The sequence below is a fragment of the Dromiciops gliroides genome, chromosome 2 (assembly GCF_019393635.1).
Source record: "Dromiciops gliroides isolate mDroGli1 chromosome 2, mDroGli1.pri, whole genome shotgun sequence".
NCBI classification, from domain to species: Eukaryota; Metazoa; Chordata; class Mammalia; order Microbiotheria; family Microbiotheriidae; genus Dromiciops; species Dromiciops gliroides.
In genome coordinates, this window is record NC_057862.1 from 356,801,084 (window position 1) to 356,828,451 (window position 27,368).

A 27,368-nucleotide genomic window follows, 5' to 3' on the forward strand; every position below is an offset into this window, starting at 1 on the left:
TAAGGCTTCCCTCTACAACCACACTATCCCCTTACATCAAGCTGAAATCTTCTCTTCAACTTTCATGCCCTTTTCCTAGTTCTGCTCTCTGGAGCCAAGAAGAGTCTGTTTAATTGTTCTTCTGCATGATGGCTTCTCAAATATTTAAACACAATTATCAGTGACCACATCCCTGACACCTCTTCTCTTCTCTAGGGGGAACATCACCAATTCCTTCGAATGATCCTCCCACAACTTGGTTACCAGTTCTCTTATCATTTTGGCTGCCTTCTTCTGGACCCATTGTTCTAGCTTATCTAGATCTTTTTAGATCCTGACATTGAACAATAGCTATTCTTCCAGCTCTGAGTCATCTGAAAATGGACAAGCAGAGTGGGATGGTGGAAGGGTCAAATACAAATTCCTCTGTTTAGCACTTAAAGTCCCTTATACTCTGGTTCTGACCTCCCTTTTCTAGCCTCAGTATACATTGTTACCCGTCCCACCATCTCTATAATCCACTGAATTCGTTTTCTTGCTGTTCCTTACACATGATACTATTTTTTCTATTTCCATATCTTTGGAGGGGCTGGATGTTCCATGCCTGGATGTATTCCTTTACCTCCACCTCTTAGAATCTCTTGTTTCTTTCAATACTCAGCTCAAGCACCACTAGGAAACTGAATTCCATTTGAATTGTCTTAGGAAGATTCTGAAGATCACTTGGCAGGATAAGATACCAGACACTGAGGTCCTTTCTCAAATTAAAGTGCCAAGCATTCAAACTCTACTGCAGAGAGCACAACTCTAATGGGCTGGCCATGTTATTTGAATGCCAAATGTGTGATTGCCTAAAAGACTATTTTATGGAGAACTAATACAAGGCAAGCACTCACATGGTGGTCAGAAAAAATGATACAAGTACACTCTCAACGGCTCTCTGAAGAACTTTGGGATTGATTGCATGATATGGGAAACACTGGCACAGGAACTCCCAGCATGGTGTGCCCGCATCAGAGAAGGGGCAAAATACTCTATGAGCAAAGCAGAATTGAAATAGCTCAAAAGAAACTCAAAATGCACAAATTTAGAGAATCCAACTCAAATATTCATGTGGGATTATTTGTGCCTGACTTGTGGTAGAACATTCCGAGCTCGTATTAGTCCGATCAGCCACAATCGGACACACTGTAACTTGACTCTAGCATAATGATAACATTTTGGTCATCTTCGAGAAGGACGAACAAGAACCAACCAAGCACCACCTTACACATTAGCTTTTCTAGATCCCTTCCACCCAATTATCATGTATTTCTTTTATATATTTCTCATAGGTACTTATATATGTGCATGTTTTTCTCTAATAGAAGGTAAGATCCCTGAAGGCAGGAGCTATTTCATTTTTGTCTGTGTTTTATAGGCAGTAGGTGATGCAGTGGGTAGAGTGCTAGACTTGTAATCGGGAAGACTTGAGTTCCAATGTGGCCTCAGACATTTATTAGCTTGTGGCTATAGGCAATTAGCCTCTGTCTGCTTCAGTTTTCTCATAATAGTATCTATCTCCCAAGGTTATTATGAGGATTAAATGAGAATATCTGTAAAGCAAACCTTAAAGTGGTATATAAATGCTAGTTATTGTTCTTGATTATTATGATTATCCCTAGCATGATCCCTGGCACATAAGAGACCCTTAATAAGTGTTTACTGATTGATTGATTTATTCATTCTTTTTGTTTTTTGGTGGTGCAATGAGGGTTAGGTGACTTGCCCAGAGTCACACAGCTAGTAAGTGTCAGGTGGCTGAGGTTGGATTTGAACTCAGGTCCTTTTGAATCCAAAGCCAGTGCTTTATCCACTGCACGACCTAGCTGTCCCCTGATTTATTCATTCTTAACTGAATACCACATCTCCTCTTTACAAGGATGCAGAGAGTTTTTTTTTCACTAAGTCCTCATCCCCATGTACCTGAGTACCAGCATGCAATAGTGGATACCTGGACTTGGAGTCAGGAAGACCTGGATTCAAATGCTATCTCAGATACTGAATAACTTTGGGTAAGTCACTTAATCCCTCTCAGACTCAGTTTCTTCACCTTTAAAATATCAGGGATAATAATAGCACTGATCTCACTGGGTTGCTGTGAGACTCCAATGAGATTATATGTCTAAATAAATAAAGTTCTTTGTAGACTTAAAGTGCTCTATAAATGTCAGCTATTACAAGTTAAAAACAAGTTAGAAGGGAAAGGGAAATGACCATGCATAGGACTACAGGTAGCTGAGGTGGGAATACCTATTCCAGAGGATTCTGTTAAGGAATATTTTTTTGCCCAGTGGTACTGAGATTAGGGGGCAGCTAGGTGCCACAGTGGATAGAGTACTGGGCCTGGAGTCAGGAAGACTTGAGTTCAAATTCAGCCTCAGGCACTTAATAGCTGTGACACTAAACAAGTCACTTAACCCTATTTGCCTCAGTTTTTCATCTGTAAAATGAGTTGGAGAAGGAAATAGCAAACCACTCCAGTATCTTTGCCAAGAAAACCCCATAATAGAGTCACAAAGAGTCAGACAAGACTGAAAATGACTGAGATTAGGGGAAGGGAATATGCATTTTTTATGTGCCATGCACTATAGTAAGCACTTTACAAATATCTACTTTGATTCTTACAACTGTAGGATGTAGGTGCTTTTGTGATCCTCATTTTATAATCAAGGAAACTGAGGCAAACAGAGGTTATGTAACTTGTTTAGGGCCACACAAATGTCAGAGTCTGTGATTTGAATTCAGGTTTTCCTGATCCCAACACTCTATCCACTGTGGCCTCCACACCATGTATGAGAAGTCCAACTGAGAAAGTGGGTTAAAAAACATATGACTGGGTGCAGCTAGATGGCACAGTGGATAAAGTACTGGTCCTGGATTCAGGAGGACCTGAGTTCAAATATGACCTTGGACACTTGACACTAGCTGTGTGACCCTGGGCAAGTCACTTAATACTCATTGCCCTGCTAAAAAACAAAGAACCAAAAAAAAAATCCCATATGACTGCTCTCTTGGTCCAGCATGACTCAAGAGTAACATCATGGTATACTGGACAACACTCTGGGCTCAAAGTCAAGGCAATGGGAGCCAGGCCTAGCTTCCTCAACCTAGGCAAGCTATTGTGCCTCAATTTCTTCATCTGTAAAATGAGAGGGCCTGCTAAAATGCTCTCCAAGGTCCCTCTTATCCCTAAATCCATAGTCCTGTGAAGGGAAACTCTATCTCCTGGGATATCCCATTCTATTTCAGGGAAGCTTTAAATGTCAGGAAGTTTTTCTCAACATTGAACCAAATTTTTCCATCTTCTTACTTTCTCCCATTGTTCTTCATGTGGTGCTATATGGCCAGATAGGACAAGTCTAATCCATTTTTCACTGGAGAGCCCTTCAAATACTTGAATAAAGCTAAGACTTCTCCCTTCCCCTAAATCTTCTCTTCTCCAGGCTAAACTGCCTCAGGTCTTCCATGCAATCCTTCACTGACATGGCTTCAAATGATTCCAGTGACAGCAGAGGGATGGAGAAAAAGGCCTTTTGGAACCTCCAGTCCCAGCATCCTTTGCTCTCAGATTCTTATGATTAACCATGGCTGTTCCAGGTGTCTGGGGGGAGGAGGGGATGCATGTTTTCAGAATAAAGTAGGTCACAGGGTAGACAAGTGAAGCCCATTGTGCAGAGATGGGCCATTCCTGAATCACTCAAGAGGAAAAATTGAAATTCTGGCCCCAGATCACTTCTGACAGTTAAAGACCAGCTGGTTCTAAACGAGACTGTAAACAAATTTGCTGAGCGAGGAGACTCCTAACTCACTGGGTATGAGGTCACCTAAAGTGGAGGTTCGGAATTTCCACAGGGGCTTTGTCCTATTATCTTTTCAAGGGGGAGAAATGAGACCACATAGTTCACTGCAGATTTTCTTCTGTTGTGATAGATATCAAATGGGAAAGTGACACACATCCCTAGAAGCATGGTGTTACTCAAAGGGAAGGGATTTGCTACATATAGATCAGTGGGACCAGTTAAAAATGTTGGGGGGAATCATACTAAGTCCCAGTTCTTCTCCCCTCCTTCCTCTCTCAGTGAGACTACTGGGGGAAGATGAGAGGACAAACCAAGGGTTTAGCCTTGGTCTCAGATCCACAGCTCCTTTGGAGGGGCTGAGTTGGAATTGTCAAACCTGTTGGCTCTATCTGGGTTCGTCAGAGCTCATGTAGAAAGACTGGAATTGAAGTTGGACCTGAGAGGTGGAGTCCTACCCCTCTCATTTTACAGATGGGGAAAGTGAGGCTCAGAGGGGCTAAGTGGTTTTCTCAGAGTCACACAGCTAGTAAGTATCTGAGGCAAGATTCAAGACTCAAGTATAGGACTCTATCCTCTGTACCATGTTGCTGTACAGGAACTTTCTTCACAACAATATTCTGGGGTAGGTCCTGTGGGTCTAAGTTTTTGGATTTTTCAGATTGGGAAACTGAGTCTGAGAAAAGTGAAGTGAGGATGCTCCCATGAAAAGAGAACTGGATTTGACATTGTGAGATCGAGGGTTTGACTCAAAGCTCTGTCACAGTGGATAGATAGTATAACTATCTGACTGGAGCCAAGTCATTTCCCCTTCTCTGTGCCTCAGTTTTCTCATCTGTAAGGTGAGGAAACTGGATCAGATGGTCTCTAAGGTCCCCTTCAAATGTAAGTTCTCTGATTTCCCCAGTTATCAGCTAGTAAGTGTTAGAGATGGTTCCAAAGGTTTGTCATGCCGGGGTGGGAGTGGGGATAAGCTCCCACTCTCTATGAAATGCTCCAATAGCGTGAGTCTCAAATAGCCTCTGACAACTGAAGCCCTATTCCTGGCCTTCTCGTGGCGGAACTGTTTCTACTAACAGGAGAAGGGGTGAAGGCGAGTCACTGGTGCCTTAAAACCAGTTGCTTTGGGAAGGTGGGGCTCCTTAGCCTTGGCAGTCAACCCACCTAGGGGAAGGAAACCCTGATTGTAAACCTCCGCTGCCTTGCAGCTATACCCATATATGGGAAAGACTTTGGGAGTTAACCCCGAGGAATAATCAGGAGTCGGAGTCCTTTAGGCAGTTGGATGTTGGACATTACACCCCTCTGGCAACTCCTGTGACAGCACTGGTGCCAAACTGTATTGGCTCTGCCTCTCCTTTGGATCCACCAATGTCGAGGAGAGAGAAAACCTGCTGCATGGGCAACAGCTTGTTTTCCAATTGATCTGCCCAGGGCAGCACCCTGGAGAGGACACTCCAGCTACTCCTCATGGGGTAGATACAACATGGGATGCGGAAGTTACCGGTTATAAGTCACTCAGGAGCTTCGGCTCCCTTATCAGACTGCACAGCCACACTGTGGCCTGTGGCTCTTCAAGGCGCTGATCCATGGTCATCCGCGACTGGTGGAGGCCTACTAAGTGTTAGAGCTGAGAACCAAACCAAACTCCCCTGATTCCAAACCAAGGGCTGTCTCTGCGCCATGCACTTGCCACAGATCTTTACTGGCTACAGAGCTCATGGATAGGGGGGCTTGGAGCAGTTTGGCCCTCCCTCACACTTACCTTCTCCCTGTTGCTGTGGGCAGTGAGAGATCGATGGGCCGCCCCTCTCAGTGCTGTCCGGTAGTTATAGAAATTGCCCGTAGGGTCCATCTGGTGCTGGAAATGAAACCGGAAGACATCCCTATTACTCCAGCAACACACAAGGGTGGCTGGGCTTGCTTATAGTTTAAAAAGACATTCTTTAAAGCACATCCAGAGCTGAGTCAGGAAGCAGGGGTTCCTTTCTCTTTACCTCGAGGATGAAAAACTTGGCTGTTTTCACTTTGGACCATGTCTTCTTTAGCCTGGAGACAGGACTCATGTTCATACCAGCTGGAAGAGAGACACAAGGGAGAGGAAAAAGGGGGTTGCTCAGTTGCCTGTCTGCCTCCTCTTCCTCACCCCCAGGGCAAATGCCACATTTAGAGGCAGCTACTCACAGATGATTGCCATCAGTGAATTGAAATTCCCAATGTTGAAGCATTCCCGAGCCACATCGATGAAGAACTCAATCACCTGTGCTCTCTGCTTCTTTTTGGCCGGCTAGGGAGAAGCAAAGACAAGGGCGCCTGCTGTCAAGGAGGGAAGACCGGCTCCCTGAGGCCGACTGGAAAGTGGCATCTCCTGCTTACTACCTGTGTGACCTTGGGCAAATGACTCAGGCTCTCTGGGCCTGGTTTCTGCTTAGTAAAGTAAGGAGATGGAGCTGTAAAAGTCTTTTCTATGAATTTGGGACCGCTATGGATCTTAACAGAGGTGATGGCTCATTGAACACTGTCAGGAGAGGCTGGCGGAATCTGGATGCTCTCTGCTGTGGTCAGATTAGGCTTCTGGGGGCTCTTTGCTTATTGATGCAAAGACTCATTCCTGGGCTTGCTTATTCCTGGACCCCAAGGGGCTGAACAGGACAGAGGCAGGGGTGGGGGTGGGGGTGGGTTGTTTCGCTCACCATGCAGATTTCAGTTGCCACAAGGTAACACAGACGGTTGAACCATTTCACATAGGCTTCAAGGTTATTTGTTTTGTTCTGTTCACTGAAACAAGACTAGAAAGATTTATGTATTATTTAGAGATGCTGGAATTGCCTAAAACAAAGCTAAATCTGGGGGGCGGTCATGAAAAATTTGGCAACAGTACACTGTTAGGTATACCTATATAGCTAGGGTCGTGTAAAAATTTCTCGGGCAAAAAGGAGTCATGAATGGAAAAAGTTTAAGAAGCCGTGGCCTAAAACAGACAGGAGGAGGGAGGATGATGGCTACACATTAAGGATGTGGTCAAGGGACCATTTCAGGGAAGAGTTTAGAGTAGATTAAATAGGGCAAGGGTGTTGCAGGAATAGAGAAGATAACTGACCTAGAAGATCCATTCATTCAATAAGCATTTATTAAGCACCTGTTTTCCAATGTGCTCGACCCTGGAGATACAAAGACCAAAAACCCAAAACGACCCCGACCCCAGGAAGCACATGTCTAATTACACCACAGTAGAAAATGTCACTGACTTTCTGCTCATCCCCCTTAAACCTAAGCCAACATGAAGGCTTGATTGCATAAATCTCAGCTCCATATTAACCCTAACTCCCCTTATCCCCTTCTCACTTCAACTTTATTTTCTTTCCTCCTCTCCATCAGTTTCTTCCTTTCAATGTAAATATAGGACTTCATTCCACCACTGGGACTTTAGCCTTTATCCTAAACCTATTTGGGCCCAATAAGAAGCAAAGGATGGAGGGGCAGCTAGGTGGTACAGTGGATAGAGCACTGGCCCTGGATTCAGGAGGTCCTGAATTCAAATTTGGCCTCAGACATTTGACACTTACTAGCTGTGTGACCCTGGGCAAGTCACAACCCCAATTGCCCCACAAAAAAAGAAGCAAGGGATGGAAGATGCAGAGAGGCAAATTTAGTCTGAATATCAGGGGAAAAACAGAACAAAATAAAAAATATCTTCCTCACTTTACAGCAGCCTTTGTAAAGGGTGAATCTCCTTACTGAAGGTCTTCAGACACTGTGGGCTTGTTTGGGACGCTTGTTCAGGAATGAATTGGACTAGGTTCCTTCTAACTCTGATGCTATTAGCTCACCTTTTTCTTCTATGTGTTTGACTCAGCAGAAACTTGGCTTTCTTTACATACTGACACATCCTTCCCCTGTGGAGACCTCACCTGCTCCCAATCATACTGACTCAGTTTTACCTTCACAACAGTTCTTGCATCCAAACCTTTCTCTTCACCCACATAACTACCACGCAGTTCAGTCCCTTCAGTGTCTCTCCCCTAGATCATCACACCCCATTAGTGTCCTTCTCTCAGGTCTCTCAGCGTTCCCGTCCATCCTACACGTTGTTACCAAATTTGACCATGTGGCTCCCCTGCTCAATCAACTCCTGTGGCTCCCTATTGTCTCCAGGACAAAATAAAAACTTCTTTGTTTAGCTTTTAAAGCCCTATACAACCTAGCTCCAAATGATCTCCTCTGGCCTCAGTGGATACTACTCCCTCTCCTGTACTTTGGAATCCATCCAAATGGGCTTTTTCTCTGTTTTCCAATACAATAATCCATTTCCCACTTCTGTGCCTTTTCGCTAACCATCCCACATGTCCATCATTCACTCCTTCTTTATCTTTGCTTCATAGGGACCCTATCTTTCTTTACAACATAGCTCAAATACCGTCTTCTACATGAAACTTTCCCAATTCCCTCAAATGCTAGTGCCCCGCCAAACTATTTTGTATTTAATGATTTTGTATTTATTCACAATATGCACCTATTGTCTCTCCCTCTTGAGGATGGAAACTCCTTGACTGTTTCCTTGTTTGTTTGTTTCTTAGTATTTGTATCCCCATCAGTTAGGCACAGTGCTTAGGTAGGAACTTAATAATACCTGTTGATTGGTTGTCCACATATGAGACGACCTCCCTTATCCCACGACCTCTGACGACTTTAGTTTTGACTCTGATCATTCTCTGACCACAGTCTCCCCTCCCCGCCACCTCTCCCATAGTCACTTAATTAAACCTATTGTTTTTTTCTTTGCTGCATCTATAGAACTGATTCTTTCTTGGCCACTCCTACAGTACTGCTCGGCTTGTCCATCCTCTTTACTTTTGTTACTAAAAGCAACTACTCTCTCTGCATCCAGTCTTTCCTCTTTCACTAATGTCAGCATGCTCCTGTCAGGTTATTTTTTGTCTAAGATGCCACTTTGTTCACATCTCTGCCTTATTTGATGACTGATTCACTGAACAAACATTTACCAAGTGCCTAACTCTGTGCAAGGCTTTGTGCTACTGGTTAAGAAAGATACAGTGATGATAAAGATAGAGGATTTACCCTCAAAGAATTTACAATCATGGAGGGGAGATAAGAAAAGAACACAAATACATGATAAGATAACCACATCAGAGAGTTCTTTCTCTATCTCCGTGCCAGTCAGTGGTTCTCAGAGTTTTCAAACTCAGGATCCCTTTATGCTTTTCAGAATTATTGAGGACCTCAAAGAGCTTTTGTTTATTTCAGTTAATACTTATTGACATTTGCCATATTGGAAATTGACAATGCTCATTAAAATTTTTATTAATTCTTTAAAACAACAAAACCCATTATGTTGCATAAAAGCCATATTTTTAATGAAAAATAACTACATTTTCCAAAGCAAAAAATAGTGAGATAAGTGACATTGTTTTATCTATTTTTGCAAATCTCTTTAACATTAAAAACATTTTAAAATTTATTTTTAAAAATCTCTTAACAGGAATGAGTATAAAACCAGAGGTACTTCTGTACTAGAAGACAGCTGGATTCTGCTATCTCCTTCTGCATTCAATCTGTTGCAATACCTTGTTTAAGTTGAGGTATATGAAGAAAATCCAGTCTCAAATAGATATGTTGTTGGAAAGGGAAGGAATATTTTAATGGGCAAATAACATCTTAGTATTATTCTGAACATAGTTTTGACCTTAAGGACCCTCTGAAAGAATCTTAGGAACTCCAAAGAGTCCATGGACCACACTTTGAGAACCATTGCACTGTAAGAAGAGAGGAAAGCTAGGACAACTTCTGACCGATGAAACTAGGGAAGGTTTCATGGAGGAGAGAACGTTTGGGTTAGCTTTTGGAGAATGGGTGAGATTTCAGCAGGTGAAGACTGGGGGGATAGAAAAGTGGTAGGAAGGAGAATTCTAGAGGGAGGGAATAGAATGCAGCTGCCATTCAAGACAGTCAAATCATCCGGTGTGGTTGAAGCAGTTCAGTGAATGAAGGACAATAGTAGGAAGCAAGGTTAGAGAGGTAAGTTGAGGCCAGACTGTAGAAGGTCCCCAGGCTAAGGAGTTTGGGACTTTCTAGGATATACAATAAAAAGCCACTGAAGGTTATGATATTCTGCGATATAGCAAATCTCTATCTGATCTATATCCATATCTTGCCTCCTACTGACTAGGTGGCTCAGTGGTAAAGACTTGAGTTTAGGGCAACTAGGTGGCGCAGTGGATAGAGCACCGGCCCTGGAGTCAGGAGGACCTGAGTTCAAATCCATCCTCAGACACTTGACACTTACTAGCTGTGTGACTCTGGGCAAGTCACTTAACCTCTGCTGCTTCAGTCTCTTCAACTATAAAATAAGCACAATAGTAGCACAACTTCTCTCGCAGGGTGGTTATGAGGATAAAATGAGATTTTATTTGTAAAGTGCTTTTTGAATCTTAAAGCCCTGTATAAATTCTAGCTATTGCTAGTAGTACTGCTGTTGTTATTAGTATCATGAGCGCCAGAAGGGCAGAAACCCTATAATTAAGAGAGATCACAAGATCACAGATGCCATGCCTAATTCATCTTTGCATCTCTTCTGGTGACCAGCACAGGATCCTGGACATAACAGGGACAGGAAACATTTCTTGAGTGAATGAACAAATGAATAGTGTTCGTTTTAATGTCTAGTGCTTTCAGTAGGTCTTTATTCTTTTTTTTTTTTTTTTTGGTATTTGTATGTATTTAAAAATAGCCACTAGAGGGCAATCTACACTAGAGTTGTATACAAACTATTCCATTTAAAGTGAAATCGGTTTTCTTTTTCATGAGAGTGTGAGGGTTAGGTTGTGGGAATTACAAGATAGATAAGATAGAGTCTAAGGGGCTTTAAAGGTCATTTAGTCCAACCCCCAAAATTTTATAGATAAGGAAAATGAGGCGACATGGGCCAGGAGGGAATACTATAGGGACACTAGTCCAATCCTCTCAGTTGGGAACCTGAGGCATGGAGTGAGGAGAGGACTGGGCCAAGGTCACACAGCCAGCTGTCACAGTATATGGAGAGCTGTACCTAGAGTCAGGAAGACCTGAGTTTGAATCCTACCCTTGACACGTACTAGCCATATGGCCCTGGGCAGGTCACACCTCAATCATCTGTGACATGGGGATAATCAGAATTCCTATCTCACGAGGTTGTTGTGAAGACTGAATAAGATAATACTGCGAGGTTGTTATAAGGATCACATAAGGTCATACCGGTAAAGCGCTCAGCCTAGGGCCTGGCACATAGTAGATGATTAATAAATGCTCCTTCCCTTCTTTTCCTCTTTCCTCATGGCAGAGCTATGGATAAGCCTGAGGGTAAGATACAGATACACCACATCATCCCTCTACAGCTCAGAGACAGCTTCTTTCTGTCTGTGTGTGTGTCTTCTTTATAAGGTGTTAAAGGGGATGGGTACAGTCAAGGTTGACCACGGTTGTGCCTGCAGGTCTTTAGACACTGACATGAGGCTTCTTCTTTTCCTATACTACATCCACTTCCTAGCCCTACCCCAAACAGCCTACTCTTTTCTGGGTCAGAAATCTACCCAGACTTTCAGTTGGCATAACATTTCTATTGTGCTTTGAGGTTTGCCAAAGACTCTGCAACCTTATCTCATTTGATCCTCACAATAGGCCCATGAGGTAGGTGCCCCCATTTCACAGATAATGACACTAAAGCAGAGAGAGGCTAACCGACTTTCCTGAGCGCCATAGCTAGTATGTGTCTGACACTGGATTCAAACTCAGGTCTTCTGGCTCTTAAGTCCAACTCTCTAGCCACCATGCCACCTTGCAGCCTCCTAGAATCTCAGAACTGGATGGGCCCAACTTCAACTACTTTATTTTCCAGGTGTGAAAACAGAGATCCAAAAAGTCACCTGACAAAAGACATACAATAAGTGAGTGGCAGACTAGATAGAACCCAGGTGTCCTGATGCCCGCCTGGTCTCTGGCTCTTTTCTTGGCATCATGCTTACTTAGGACACAGAGTCTTGTGATACATGGCCATGGAGGCTTTCATGGAACAAGGTGAAGGGATAATTCCAAGGTTCTTTTCCTAGAACAGGATTTTTTTTTTGTGGGGGAATGGGGGTTAAGTGACTCACCCAGGGTCACATAGCTAGTAAGTGTCAAGTGTTTGAGGCTGGATTTGAACTCAGGTCCTTCTGAATCCAAGGCTGGTGCTTTATCCACCGTGTCACCTAGCTGACCCCAAGAACAGGAATTCTTAACCTTTTCTTATCTCATGGAACCCTTTGGCATTCTTGTAAAATTGATGGTCCCCTTCTCAGAATAACATTATGAAATGCATAAAAGGGAGTTCATAGGATTACAAAGGAAACCAATTATAGTGAAGTATAATCATGATAATGACGGCCAATTTTTATATTGCCCCTCATAGGTGCCAGGTACTGTGCTGAGCACTTCACAAATATTATTTCATTTGATCTTCACAACCACCCTGGGAAGCAGGTGCCATTTTTATCTTTATTTTATAGATGATGAACCTGAGGCAAAGAGATATTAAGTGTTGCTGCTAGTGAGTGTCTGAGGCTGGATATGAACTCAGATCTTGTTGACTCCAGACTCTATCCACTGAGTCCCCCAGATAGTTATCAAAATATTAAAAAGACAAGTTCAGAGATACCAAATAAAAAACCCCTTTCCTAGAGAAATCTGCAGTTCTTATGATAGGGCCTTGTACCTAATAGAGAGGCTATTGTCTTTTTCTTTTTCTTTTTTGTCTGTAGTGGGGGAGGAGAGACAGGATAGAATGAGTGAATGCCTCCTTACCTTTGTGCTGTCCAAAGAATCTTTATGCACAAAAGCCTGGACAAATTCTTCGGGTCCAATGTGACTCAGCCTTTCCTGGAAAGAGAGGAAGAAGAGGAGCTCTATGACTCAGAACTGATACAGCCAAGGACGCTGATGCTGATGCCACTGTGTGACCAGAAACCTGTGTGGAGGCCATGTCTCCCCTCCCCCATCCCCCCCATCCTCTCAACTTCCTGTGTACGGTCTGGATCAGTCTAGAAACAGGGGATCGGGAAAGCCTCTCATTTACCCTCAGGATCTGCCCTGATTAGCCCGAGTATCACTTACGGTAAACTGGATGGGGGGTGGGGGGGTGAAAGTAGGGTGGGAAGGAGCAGCCTCTGCTCTCAGGCCAGCTGCCTGCCCACATCTGCGCCAGCCTTCGGCCCAGAGGGACCCAGACAGATTTCTGGACCCGCCAAGGCAATGACAACCTTAGCAAACCTGTGACTTTTTCATCAATAATATCATTATCAACAACCACGGACCTTTATATAAGGCTTCCATATTTATAGAGCATTTTACGTTGTAGTGGAGGGTGAATCGACTAGGGGAGGACAAGAGCAGAGGGTGAGCTGGCCTATAACAGGCAGGTCAAGTGTATTGCAGTGTCCCTGAGTGCAGCCAAACTAGATAAAAATATAATTGGGAAATATTTAACAAAATAAAAATTTCAAATACAATAAAACATAGGCAATGTTAGTGTTGACACTGTCAGTATGTGACCAGCAAGGATCCTTGTGACAGATTTAGGGCTGCTTTTCTATTGAGTGTTGACGCCACTGGCTGGGATGGCCCAGCTGGACCAATTCCATCTCCATGACACATGTGTCATCTTATCTGAGCCTCATAAGAACCCTGAGGGACAGGTACCCTTTGTGGTAACTACAGGTATTATTAGCCGCATTTTACAGATTAAGATATTCAGGTTCATTCAATTCAATCAATAAAGATTTATTTGTTGTTGTTTGGGTGTGTCCAGCTCTTGGTGACCCCATTTGGGGTCTTCTTGGCAGAGATACCAGAATGGTTTTGCCATTTCCTTCTCCAGCTCATTTTACAGATGAGGAAACTGAGGCAAACAGGGTGCAGTGACTTGCCCAGGATCACCCAGCTAGTAAGTATCTGAGGCCACGTTTGAACTCGGGTCCTCCTGACTCTAGGCCTGCCATTCTATCCACTGTCTCAAAACATTTATTAAGCACCTACTATATGCCAGGCACTGGGCTAAGTGCTGGGGATATAAACAGAGGCAAGGGATAGTTTCTGCTCTCAGGGAGCTTTCTATCTAATGGGGAAGACAACCTGCAAACAAACATATACAAAGCTAGGATGAATAGGAAATAATTAAAATAGGGAAAGCACTGGAATTAAGAGGGCTTAGACCTTCCTGTAGGAGGTGGGATTTGAGTTGGGACTTATTTTTATTCATTCATTCATTCATTCATTTATTTATTTTTGTGGGTCAATGGGGGTTTAAGCGACTTGCCTAGGGTCACACAGCTAGTAAGTATCAAGTGTCTGAGGCCAAATTTGAACTCAGGTCCTCCTGAATCCAGAGCCAGTGCTTTATCCACTGCGCCACCTAGCTGCCCCTTGAGTTGGGACTTAGAGGAAGCCAGGGAGGTCAGAGTGGAGGAGGGAGAACATTCCATGCATGGAGGATCACTGGAGAGAATGTCTTGAGCCAAGAGATGGAACAGCCAGGAGGCCAGTGTCACTGGATCAAAGAGTATATATCAGAAAGCAAGGGACAGGAAGGCTGACAGGCAAGAGGGGACTGGCTTAGGTAGGGCTCTGAAGGCCAAACAGAGCATTATGTATTTGCTCTTGAAAGTGACAGGATGCCTAGCGATTAAGCCTGGGTGAGGTTAAGGGACTTGCCCCCGTGCTCACACAACTAGTAAGTATCCGAGGATAGACTCAAACTCAGGCCTCCCTGCTTGCAAGTCTGACTCCTATCCACTATTAACTGCTGCCTCTTTCTTGCCTATACAGACACATACCTTATCATAGACACCTACAGTTTGCCTTATAGGGCTTTTATAGCAGATTCAGTATTTAATTTGTTCAGTGTAATGAAGGGTCTTTGAGATAATAATAACCTCTCATACTTTACTCTGCTGTCAAATGAGAGAGAACGATCAACAAGTGCCCTGTAACTGCCAAACAATTGAGAAAGTGAACCAGTATCACTGTGGCCCCCTGAGAAGGGCTCTGCTCCGGGAAGGACACCTGTCAACATGCCAGTCAGCCCTGAATAAAAACGCCATTTAACAAGCTCTCTTCAGCAAACTCCATTGGTTCACCATTGGAGGGTTAAGGTGTGCACACATATGTAAGTGTATTGTGAGTGAGTGTGTGTGTGCGCATGCATGCATGCGAGAGAGACAGACAAAGAGAGAGAATGGATGGAGAGAGCAAAGAGGGAATAGATGGAGAGAGACAGAATAAGACAAAGACAGAAAGCGACAGGGACAGAGAGACACAGAGATGGAGACAGAGAGACAGACACACATAGAGACAGAGAGAGATGGGATGAAGAGAGAAGGGGGAAGGGAGGGAGAGACAGAGAGACAAAAAAGAGAGACAGAGAGACAGAGAGAAAGTATGGAGAGATAGAAGGGAAGGAAAGAGAGAAGGGAGGGAAGGAAAAAGAGAGAGAAGCAATGAAAAAAGAGGGAGGAAAAGAGAGGGGGAGAGAGAGAGACAGAGAGAAGGAATGGAGAGATAGAAAAGGGAGGGAGGGAAAGAGAGAGTAGGGAAGGAAGGAGACAGAAGGGAGGGAGGGAAAAAGAGGGAGATAGAGACAGAGAGGCAGAGAGAGGCAATAATTCCTTTTCACAGACAACTGGGCAGGCACATGAAATAGTGACCAGAAGGTCAGATTTGGAGTTAGGAAAATCTGCATTCAAACCCTGCTTCTGATACACCAGTGTGTCTGTGGACAAGTTATCCTCCCCACCCCACCCCCAGTTTCTTCATTTATAAAATGGGGACAATAGTACCTTTAGTAGCCACCTGTTGTTTTGAAGTGCAACTGACACAGTATAATAAAGCATGTTGTGAAGTTTAAAGTTCTTTACACCTGTCAGTTCTTTCTCTCATTATTAATACATTGACTACTAATCTTGGGGGAGGGAACAAAAATCCAATACAAAATGGCGCAACTAGCAGTTTTCAGACATCCTCAGGAAGAGAAATGCCCCATTCTGGGCTTCCAGAAGCCTCTGGTCTGGCCTGTTGGGCCTATTTGCAGAGCTCCAAACCCCACAGAGGCTGAGAGCTGGGGGAAGGGAGTCTCAGGAGGAAGTATTTTTTTCTCCGCTTTAAGGGGTATAGTAACCTCATTTACAGGAGTACTGGATGGAGGCCCAAGAAACATCAGAATTTAATGCTTAAGACCAAACATAAACAATAAGCCTGGTCAAAGCTATAGATCTTGCTGAATTCTTGCTATTGGTCTCCAAATGAAAGAGGAGTCTGCTATGAATGGTGTTTCCACCGGAAGAACCTGTTATCCACCCCATTCTTCTCTTCCAGACCAAGGGTTGGAAGGAATCTTAAGGGCTCAAATGAGATAACATATGTCCTGCTCTTTATAAACCTTAAAGTGTTCTATAAATGTTAGCTATTCTCTTGTCCAACTCCCTCATTTTACAGAGGAGGAAACTGAGTCCTAGATAAGGGAAGGGATTTATTCGAGTTCACACACCTAGGACATGGCAGAACTGGGACCAGAAACTTGATTCCTTGGAGGTTCGATGAGCCCTTTTGCATCTCTGGTTCAAAGTGGATCAAAGGCTAAATTTCTAAAATTGCTATGGGGAAAGAATGAGATGGGGAACCATAGTATCTCCTCTATCTCTCTGAAATGAAAATTAGACTCTGAAAAATTCCATTACTTGTTGGTAGGCTCCGATTTATTATTCTTAAGCATTTATATAGCACTTCAAGGTTTGCAAAATGCTTTAGATATGTGATTTTATTTGATCCTCACAACAACCCTGAAGTAGATTCTATCATTACCTTGATTTTGTAGATGAGGTTACTGAGGCTTGGAATAGTTTAGTGACTTGCCTAGGGTCATATCTCAACTCTGGTCTTCCTCACTCCAAGTCTAGTGCTCTCTCAACTAGACCTCCCAGCTGCCCCCCCCCAACTCCTCATTCCACAGAAATTGACAAGAGCAGTAATTCAACACCCAAATTGTGGGAAGGGTAGCTATCTCCCCATCCAGGCAGAGAGAATAATCCCTGGGGCTGGGTGTAGACATTGTGGAAAATTCCTAGTGGTCCAGGGCTTCCACTTACCAGTTCTACATGAGTCAGCTGCTGGGCCAGAGTGTAAGGGTCACTGCAGACACTCAGGATCTCCCGCTGAATTGAGGGGGGCGGCTTCGTCTTAAAAGAAACAAGCTTGTCTGAGACGGTGGCATTGATTTTGACTAGACCTTCCTGTCCATGGCTAAGCGTGGCAAGCTTCTGATTCAGTGCCTGCAGGAGTTGATTCATCTTTTTCCAGTAAGCCTGAAGGGAGGGAAGAGAAAGAGAGGGGAAAAGGGGAAGGAGAACAGAGAGAAGGGGGAAAGGGAAGGAAAGGAGGAGGAAGGGGATAGAAAGAATGAGAAAGAGGAGAGGAAGAGAAGAAAGGGGAAGAGAGGAGAGAGGGAAAAAGATGTGAAAAAATACTTTGGCAACCATAAGATTATAGAATTTTAAGGCTGGAAGGGACCTCAGGGATGATCAGACATGAGGCAATTTTCTAGCCCTAGAACATTCCTAACTTCTGAGTTCATCTTCAGCAAAATTGTGGCACAGTAGAAAGTCTATGATACTCAGAGTCCCAAGACCTGAGTACAAAGCCCAGTTGTGCCAATTATTGTATGAACAGAGGAATAGAAAAACATCTTTTAAACAAAAATCTCTTAAAGACAAAGGGGTGGGGCAGCTAGGTGGAGCAGTGGATAAAGCACTGGCCCTGGATTCAGGAGGACCTGAGTTCAAATCCAGCCTCAGACATTTGACACTTACTAGCTGTGTGACCCTGGGAAAGTCACTTAACCCTCGTTGCCTGGCAAAAAAGGGGGAAACAATTTTCATCCTAATGAATGAAAAGCTTTAAGTTCTTTTATTTAAAAAAATGAAATCCACATACTAACACATCCAAAGCCCAACAGTGATTCCCTAGAAACCATAATGCTGGAATAACGTCTAAGACAGAGATGTCAAACCCATGGCCCCAGGCCACATGCTGTCTCCAATACTCCTGAGTGAGAGACCCCAAGCAGATTAAAATGTACCAGGGGAATATTTAACAAAACAAAGATACAATGAAACACAGACAACATTACCCTTTAAAACAAGTTAGTATGCAGCCACGGCCTTCCTTTCTATTTGTGTTTGACAACATTGGTCTAAGGCATCTGTTTTTCTTATCTCTGATTTTTCAATTTGCTCGGGGGGGGGGGGCGCGGGTCGGGGGGCGGGGTGCAATACCATGGACAGCTGGGAGCTTAGAGCCAACAAGCAGACAGTCTAGAGCAGGGATTCAAGAGTCTGCAGCTCCTGCATCCTCCTCTCCCTGTTAGCCCTGTGCTACCATGTGGTTATCCAGCCACCGGAGCTGGACAAATGTCTCCCCCTCAGCAGTTCTTCGGGGTTTCCATGGAAGCTTCCACTTCCTCCAGAAAAGAGGCAAAAAGGGGCCTAGAGGTGGAGCTTCAACACAGAAGACCAACATGCAAACCCTTTTTATTCACTGTCACCAATGTCACCAGGGAGTAGCACAGTACTGGGGACGGGTTATCCTCATCAGACAGCTGCTTGCCCCCAGAGCCCCTAAAGAATACAGAGCAAGACCAGAATTCCTCCCTCCCTCCCTCCCTCCCTCCCTCCCTCCCTCCCTCCCTCCCTTCCTCCCTTCCTTCCTTCCTTCCTTCCTTCCTTCCTTCCTTCCTTCCTTCCTTCCTTCCTTCCTCCCTCCCTCCCTTCCTCCCTCTCTCCCTCCCTCCCTCCCTCCCTCCCTCCCTCCCTTCCTTCCTTCCTTCCTTCCTTCCTTCCTTCCTTCCTTCCTTCCTTCCTTCCTTCCTTCCTTCCTTCCTTCCTTCCTTCCTTCCTTCCTTCCTTCCTTCCTCCTCCTTCCCTCCCTCCCTCCGTTCCTTCCTTCCTTCCTTCCATAAACATTTCCTAGTCACCTGCTCTGTGCAAGAGCCTGTGCTCAGCTGTACCATAGAGAACACAGGGAGGAAGAAGAGGCAGCCCATGGAGCTGGCAGACTGGTGAGGAAATGACAGTCATTTGTTTGAAATTCAGCAAATACAAAGAAGCCAGTGCAAGGTGCTGGGGAAACAAAGATCTACAAGCCATGGTCCTTGGCCTCCAGGAGCGAATCAAGAAAATAAATGTGAACAAATAAATGTGGAAAATGTGAAAATAAATGAAATGTAAGAAATATCAACGTGAGACAAATTAGAGTACGACAAGTACCTAAGGGGTGGCAGTGTGCTACAGTGGACATGGGGTCAGCACTAGTGGCAAGAAGACCCAGGTTCAAAACCTGCCTCTGCCACACACTGGCTCTGTCACCCTAAGTCACTTATCCTCTCATTGCCCCCAGGCAACTGGAAATTACAAATGAGTTGCCAACGTGCATAGGTGAAAGGTGTTTCCTCAATAAAAGGTCTCTTTACTGATGTAATCATCACAGATCTGGGCCAAAAATAAAGAGCATAAAAGATTGTAAAGTTGGATTATATCAGCTGAGAATTAGATAACTCAGTGGTGTCAAAATCAAATAGAAATAGATCCCTGCCAAGCTGCCTACTGACTTAGGAAACCATAAATTAACTTTATCTATGTTGTTTTGCATCAGGAAGACCTGAGTCCAAATCAGCCCCAAACATTCACTAGCTGTGTGACCCTGGGCAAGTGACTTAACCCCTGTTTGCCTGAATCTACTGTAGAAGGAAATGGCAAACCACTCTCACCTCTTTGCCAAGAAAATTACATGGACAGCATCGATGTGTTATTGTTCACGGGGTCATGAAGAGTTGACATGACTGAACAACAGCAAATTGCATTTTTATTTATTTTATAAATATTTCTCAAAATAACATTTTAATCTGATTTGGGCTGCATTTGGGAGCTTTGTGGCTTCTGGTCTAGGCCATCCAAAGACTTACTATTTTGGGATCTGTGAGGTTTGCTGCCTTCATTGCTTTGTGTAGAAAGTGATTTTCATGGCTGATGACATTTGGTTGGGGGTCAGGGGACCTTGACAAAGGAGGAGACATTTGAGCTGGACTTTGAAGGCTCAATAAGGTATCAATAAACTGAAAGAGAGGTCATATTTCAAAGTGTAGGACACAGCATGAGCAAAGATATGGTGGTAGGGGAAGAGGGGAGAAGGGTGTAGAGAGAAATTTAGGTAGAGAAAAGAATGGGTGGAAGGGAAGGCTTGAAAGGTTGGGTGGGTACCAGTTAGTCAGTCAATAAGCATTTATTAAGAGCTTACTATGAGTCAACTACTGTGCAAAGTGGTGGGAATACAAATATAAGCAAAATGAAATAGTCCCTGCCTTCAAGGAGCTTATAGTCAAATGTGAAAGAAAACGCATAAAAAGAAGCTGAAAAGGAAGAGCAACCTGGTAGGAAATGAAGAGATGGCTGGCAGTAGCACCCTCCTTAAATGGAGGTTCCAGTAGGAGTTGTCCAATGACAGAGAGTGACAGAGGGTTCTGGGGGCAGGCAGAGGGAACTTCAGTTTTGTGAGGTCCAGAAATGAAGTGATCTAGGATGAAGAGGTTGGATTGCTAGACTGTGGGTAGCTTTTAATGTCCAGAGTCTGAGGAATTTGATCTTTATTCACAAGGCAATGGAAAACCATTCAATGTTTTTAAGCAGGAAAGTAACATTTTTCAGCCTGGCCAAATCAGTACACAGAAAACTAGGCTAGAAATGGAGTGTGATAGTGATAGAAAAGGAAATTGGCAAAGATGACAGAAAGATGGGAATGGTCAATGTTGGAGGGATTGTGGGAAGAAAGTTCCATTAATATATTGTTGGTAGAGCTGTGAATCACTACAACTATTTTGGAAAACAGTTTGGAATTACATAAAGTGACTAAAATGTCCATATCCTCTGACCTAGAGATTCTAATACTAGGTTGATACACCAAGGAGGGAATTGGTAAGAAGAAAGTCCCCATACATACCCAAATATTTATAGCACCACTCTTTGGGATAGCAAGAATTGGAAACAAAGTGGATACACATTATTGGGAATGGCTTTACAAATTGTGTTACATGAAGTTAATGGAATATGGCTGTGCTATAAGAAATGACAAATATGATACACACAGAGAAGATGGAAAGAACTTCATTAATTGATGCAGAGTGAAGTAGGCAGTGCCAAGAAAATATTATATACAATGACTACACCAATGTCAATGGAAAGAACAACAACAAAAAAGCCAAAAGTGAATTAATTGAAAATTACAAAGAATAAGCATGGCTTTCATGCCTCACTCTACCCCTCTGCACAGAGTAGGACCATGAGTGCAGACTTTTTCTATGTATTGATTACTTATACTGTTTTTTTAAAAAAACTACTTCTTTTTCTTTTCTTTTAAAACATTATTTGTTATATAGAATGGATCTCTGAAAGGGGAAGTTGGAGGAAATAATGATGAAATACTGGAGGAAATTATGATGAAAAAAGACAACAATGAACACTTTTTTTTGGTAATAGCAATAAAGCAGGAGATAGAGAGCTATAAGCAAAGTGCCATGGGGTCTCAGAGGAGACAGATTTCTTTGAGCTAACAGGGTCAGGAAGGAATTCATAGAGGTGAAGACTGAGAGCTTTAGTAAGAGCTGCATGCAGCCCAAGCTCACAGCAGTATAGAGTGATTGGGACTTTGCCTGTGATTGCTAAAATGGATGTGGGGTAAAGGGAGGCTTCCTCCTTGTAGTGACCACTGTCCCTTGCCTTGCCTCATAATCTTCGGCTGGATAATGCCACTGTCCCCAAGGCACTACCTTTCTCCTAAGGCCTGCCTTCCCAACCAATTCCCACAAGGGTATGGATCAGAGTCTCTGGGGGAACAGGTCATCTCATCTCCCTGTGGCTGCACCACCACCAACTGACCCATCTCCCTTTTCCAATCAAATCTTCTCCAATAATTCCTGATGATGGCTTTACGTGAGTCAAAGGCTTCAAAGATGTGGTCGTGTGTCAGTTATTTTGATGGAACTATTTATCTCCTTTTTAAAATTTGTTGTTATTAGGGATGGCTCTCTGGGAGGCTAAGTGGGGAAGGATGCAGTGGGAAACAGAGCTGTGATTCAAACAAAAGATATCAATAACGTTTTTCAAAAAGAGGTCATTCAACTGGCCTGGGAAAGGCCAGTGATGCTGCTCCTCACCCCTGGACCCATGATGCTACCAGCAAGGGCATGAGGACTGTTCTGAGTCCTGACTTCATTCTGTTCTATGGGGTCTGCTCCCTCTACCACTTCCTACAGATGATGTTTTTCACAGATGAACAGACTGCTGAGAGGGAACTGCTTAAATTGGCACTGTTTTAATTACAGTAAACGCAAATGACTGTAAATCTTTAAAACACACACACACACACACACACACAACTACAGCATCTTAACAACACCCACTATGTAACTTTAATTATCCTTCCAGCTTTCTAAAGAAGGGAATAGAGCCCTGCCTAGAATTACCCGGAATTCCTTAAGAGGCAGCTGCGGCTTGTGGAGAATTCCAAAGAATCAGCCCTTGGAGCAGGGTGGAGGCAGGGAGGAAGGGGGCTCCTCCTGTGCTGTCACATTTCTTGTGCTATTCTTTCCCTTTTCCCTCAGGGTCTGGGAGAGAAATGGTGTGTCTGAGTGTTCTGGATCTCCTGCTGATTCTGCCTTCTGGCAAGGGCTCCCAGCTCCCAGCTAAGCCACGGTGGTCCCTGTGATGTCCTTCATCTTGAAGCTTGAGCCACAAAGGCCACAGGCGGGTAGGCCAGTGGGGTTTCAGAGACACTGAAGACTGGAAGCCACTCTGAAAATAGGATCTGGCAGCAAATGTGCTTATGGCCTCATGGGACTGGCCAGGACAGGCTCAAACTGCACCTGAGCTCACTGCAGTACTGAGCTGAGCCTTGGACTGAGAAACTTACAGCTATAACCTTAGAGAGGAGTCTAACTCTCTCTCTCTTTCCATCAGAAGAAACTAAGGTCTGATCAATGAACATTTATTTAGCACATACTAGATGCTTGGTACAGTCAAGCCTGGAGTCAGGAGAACCTGAGTTCAAATCTGGCCTCAGACACTTACTAGCTGTGTGACTCTGGGCAAGGCACTTAATTCCAAATTGTCTCAGTTTCTTCATCTGTAAAATGGGGACATACTGGAGAAGGAAGTTGTAGACCATTCCAGTAACTTTACCAAGAAAACCCCATGGACAAGTCAATGGCATCATGAAGAGTCAGACCCAACCGAACAACTGAACAACAAATGTGTCAGGCAAATTCCCAGAGAGGGGAACTCATATAGTGCATTTGTTACAACCTGGGTCTTCTGACTCCCAGCCTAGGGCTCTATCAATCACCTTATATTGCCTGCAAGTATAGGGTTGGGTACCATGGACAGTAAATACGAAAGTTAAGTGAAGACACTTAGTCTCTTTCTTCTCCAATTCACCCTTCACCCAGCTGCCAAAATGATTTTCCTAAAGCATAGGTTTGATCATGTCACTGCCATGCTTAGTAAACCTCAATGGCTCCCTATTCCTTCTTCCATAGAACAAGATACCAACTCTTTTTCTTGGCTTTTGAAGCCCTTCACAGAATTTCCTAGTCTGCTTAAACATTTGTCTGGAGAAGGGTTCATCAGGAAACTTAAGGGTCTCCTTTCACAGGCGACACAAGACAATATTTCTCCTATAAATTGACTATTGAAGGCAGGAAACGGATATGGGAGGAGCTACTCCTCACTAAAGCTGCATATGAGGGCTGAGGTGCCATTTGGAGAGAGTGTGGTACCCCCTCATCATCCACATCCTGCATTACAACACAGAGCACCCTTGGACTGCCCAGTATGCCAGCTAACACCAGATCCATGGCTCCCCCAACCTCTCCTGCCTTCCTCCCCGCAGACTTAACTGCACCATCGCTTGAATTCCAGGAGACCACAAGCTCTGGACTGACATATTGTGTATAAACACCAAGTTTGGTCACTTGGCATAATAAACATCCGGAGAGGCCCTCCCACAGACACATTCTGCCACAACTTAGCCTAAGTCACACCTGGCCCACTAACAGTGGACATAAGATATCTCCTAAACCCACTTCTTTCGATATTACAAAGACAAACAATTCTGAAAGATGTCAGAATTTGACATCTGCTCAGTACAAAAATCAGCTGGAATTCCAGAAGACGCATGATGAAACATGCCATCCCTCTCCTGACAGACAGGTGATGGTCTCATGGTAAAGATAGATGCATTGTTGTTGGTTTTTTGGATATAACTCATGTGGGAATTTGTTTTGTTTGACTATACAATATTTGTAATGGGTTTTCTTTTTCTTGCTTTCTCCATGGGAATGGGGCGGGGTGGCAGGAAGGGGAAGGTAGGAGGGAGAAAACTAAAAATAAAATGAAATGGAATTTAAAAAATAAGTCTAGTTGCTTGCCCTGTGAAACTTGATGCTCACAGAAGTAGGAGGATGAGTATACCACAGATTCTAATTTCTCTTCCTGTGCCTGTATGATTTCCTGGTAAGGTTTGGTAAGCAGTATTTCTATTCTGCTATAGCAGCCCAGCACGGCGAATGTTTCTGTTCAAAATGTTACATGGGCACATGGGACTCTTTGATGGTCACACATGGGCCATAACATCTGCTGCTAGATCCACTCTTGTGAGTTAAATGCCTAGGCTTAGAATCTGGTGAGCAAGTGAGCAGTCCTGATACAAACCTGCAGACTTGGCTCTGTCCCAGGACAAGATTAATGCTAATCTTCATCAGCGACTTCCTCCGGTCCCTGGGGGATGATGTCATTCTGGTAGCGGCTTGCTTCCTCCCTTGTGCTGAACCTCTTACTAGCACCAAGACCACCCACTCATCGTGAAAGGTTTTCCAGTTTTGTAGTCTCCCCTTTCACATTACTGCCAGTCGAAGCCCCCAGTTTCTCTCATTTCTCAAAAGAATTTTTCCTGGCCCCTCAGCTTAAGATTCACTCCCCCAGTTCAATAGGCAGATGAAGCAGGCCTTTGAGCACTACCATTTCAGGTGTTATATTTTGTCATCAAGATGGCAGCTTGCCTGTCCCCTGGCCTCCAGCAGCATTCAGTACAACAATGTAGCTCACTTGTCCACTTAGAGACCATGCCTTTTTTTCTTTGGTGAGGCAATTGGGGTTAAGTGACTTGTCCAGGGTCACACAGCTAGTAAGTGTTAAGTGTCTGAGGCTGGATTTAAAATCAGGTCCTCCTGAATCCAGGGCTAGTGCTCTATCCACTGCACCACCTAGCTGCCCCTAGACCATGCCCTTTCACATGAACTTTGGGTTCCATCTTTAGTTTTTCCCTGTAATCACCCTGAATATATCACTGTCCTCATGGTCAATGACTATCTGGGTGAATCAGAGACTATCCAAGCTGCCTAGCAATGCTTCCTACATTGCTTATACAATGTATGCATAAGACTGATGGTCATCCCATCTCTTCAATGCTTTTTGGCATAGGAGGCTTGGTCTTTCCATACATAACCCATTGACTAATTGACTATCTCTGAAGCTGGCAGAGAGAATGACAGCCCCCTTCTTTGTCACTTGAGGGGTAAGTTCTGTGACACATCTACCAGCTATGATTACTCTCTACCCTTTGTTCTACCAAGACTTTTATCAATACTTACTTTTACCATGACTTTTTTTTATACCAATACTTACTTGGACCTCAAGCTACATCATCAAAACTTTGTCCAGCCATAATAATTTTGAATTTGAGCAATATATAATCCAGGAAATCCTAGACTTAAGGGACAGGGCTGCCTCTAAGTATCTGGTAGATTGATACAGTTATGGTAAGTATTTGGCATAGAGGATAGAAATTAGACCTGGATCCACAAAGAACCTGAGTTCAAATCCAGCCTCAGACACTTACTAGTAGTATGACTATCGGCAATTCACTTACCCTTTCTGTACCTCAGTTTCCTCATCTAGAAAATGTGGGTAATAATAACATCTACTTCCCAATGCTGTTGTGAAGACAAAATGAGATAATATTTTTAAGCTTTCTAGAAATTTTAAAGCTTATATAAATGTTGTTGTTGTTGTTGTTGTTAATCTCTCAGCCCCTTTGACTGACTGAAATCATAGTCATGAACTAACCCTGTCACCCAGGGCCCAAGAATCTAGTACCCCTAATCTTCTCTTTACCCAGTAAAACACTTCCAGTTCTTTCAGACATGCTCCTACAAAATGGCTTCCTGATCCCTTTGCTTGTTGTGTCCCCATTAGATTGTAGGCTCCTTGAGGGCAGAGACTGTCTTTTGACTCCTTTTGTATCCCTAGCACTTAACACAGTACCTGGCTCATAGCACATAATAAATGTTTATTGACTTAAATGGATTCCACCCACTAAGCAAACACTTTTGATAAGTGAACATAATTCTCTACTGAATTCAGGGCTCTGCCATCTCCTCACCTTTTCTTGGGCCTTCTATTTATTTCTTCCTTCTATTTATTTACCATTAGTTCTAGGATATTCTAGACTATGAATGTTATGTAGCCTCAGTGACTAAGAAAGAATGATAGGGTCACAGACAGAGGACACATGAAGATTCAGGTTAAGGGACTTCCCCAAGGTCACACAGCTAGTTAGTATCTGAGCTAGGATTTGAACCCAAGCCTTCCCGACTCCAACTCTAGTGCCCTATCCACTATTTCTGTTTGTACTTTCTGGTTTTCCAAGATAATACTCCTACTTGGAGGAGGGAGAGGAATGATATGAGTGAGGAGTGTTGCTTCTCTTAGGCACTACCCCAGCAGCAAGCAGCTCATCCTTCCCAGAGGAGGCCTTGCTGGAACACACCTGAGAATGCCTTTTGTTACCCTTTTGTACCTTTTCCAATCCTAAGCGCATCTTGGGCTGCTAACCTTCCAGGCCATCCATGTTCAACCTTGTTGAGTGCCCTTTCCTCCATCTCTTGTCCAAGTCCTTGTTAAATCAGAGCTTATTGAGAAGTCCCTGTGTAGATATGGATATCTTTTGATCAGGGTCTCTCACAATTGAATTCAGAGGGTCAACAGAGCTGTAGTTCATCTCCTTCCTGAACAGGCATCTTCTCTACAATATCCATGATAAGAAGTTACCCAGGCTCTGCCTGAACACTTCCAGTGATGGAGAAATGGTGTAGCCAACTTTTTGTACTTCTAGTTGTTAAGGAGTGTTCCCTTATATCAAGCTTAAATCATCCTTTCTCTTTGAGACTTTCACTCAATGCTTCTTATTCAGCTGCCTGGGGTCAACAGAAGACTCCTAATTACTCTTCCCCATGATAGACTTAATCTTTTTTTAGGCAACCAGGGTTAAGTGGCTTCCCCAGGGTCATACAGCTGTGTTTGAGGTCGAATTTGAACTCAGGTCCACCTGACTCCAGGGCTGGTGCTCTATCCCTGTGATAGACTT

The 27,368-nt window shown here is 43.8% G+C and overlaps 1 protein-coding gene across 2 annotated transcripts in view; it reads right to left on the reverse strand.

The window, feature by feature from the left end:
• Positions 1 to 27,368, reverse strand: part of RASGEF1C (RasGEF domain family member 1C) — a 214,854-nt gene that overhangs the window by 20,267 nt on the left and 167,219 nt on the right. For both annotated transcript variants that reach the window (XM_043983159.1, XM_043983158.1), the window contains 6 exons: positions 16,988 to 17,203; positions 12,654 to 12,728; positions 6,512 to 6,607; positions 6,003 to 6,105; positions 5,816 to 5,895; positions 5,584 to 5,679 (listed from right to left, as the gene is read on the reverse strand). In XM_043983159.1, coding sequence (XP_043839094.1) covers positions 5,584 to 5,679; positions 5,816 to 5,895; positions 6,003 to 6,105; positions 6,512 to 6,607; positions 12,654 to 12,728; positions 16,988 to 17,203 — 666 coding nt within the window. The remainder of the gene's footprint in view (positions 1 to 5,583; positions 5,680 to 5,815; positions 5,896 to 6,002; positions 6,106 to 6,511; positions 6,608 to 12,653; positions 12,729 to 16,987; positions 17,204 to 27,368) is intronic.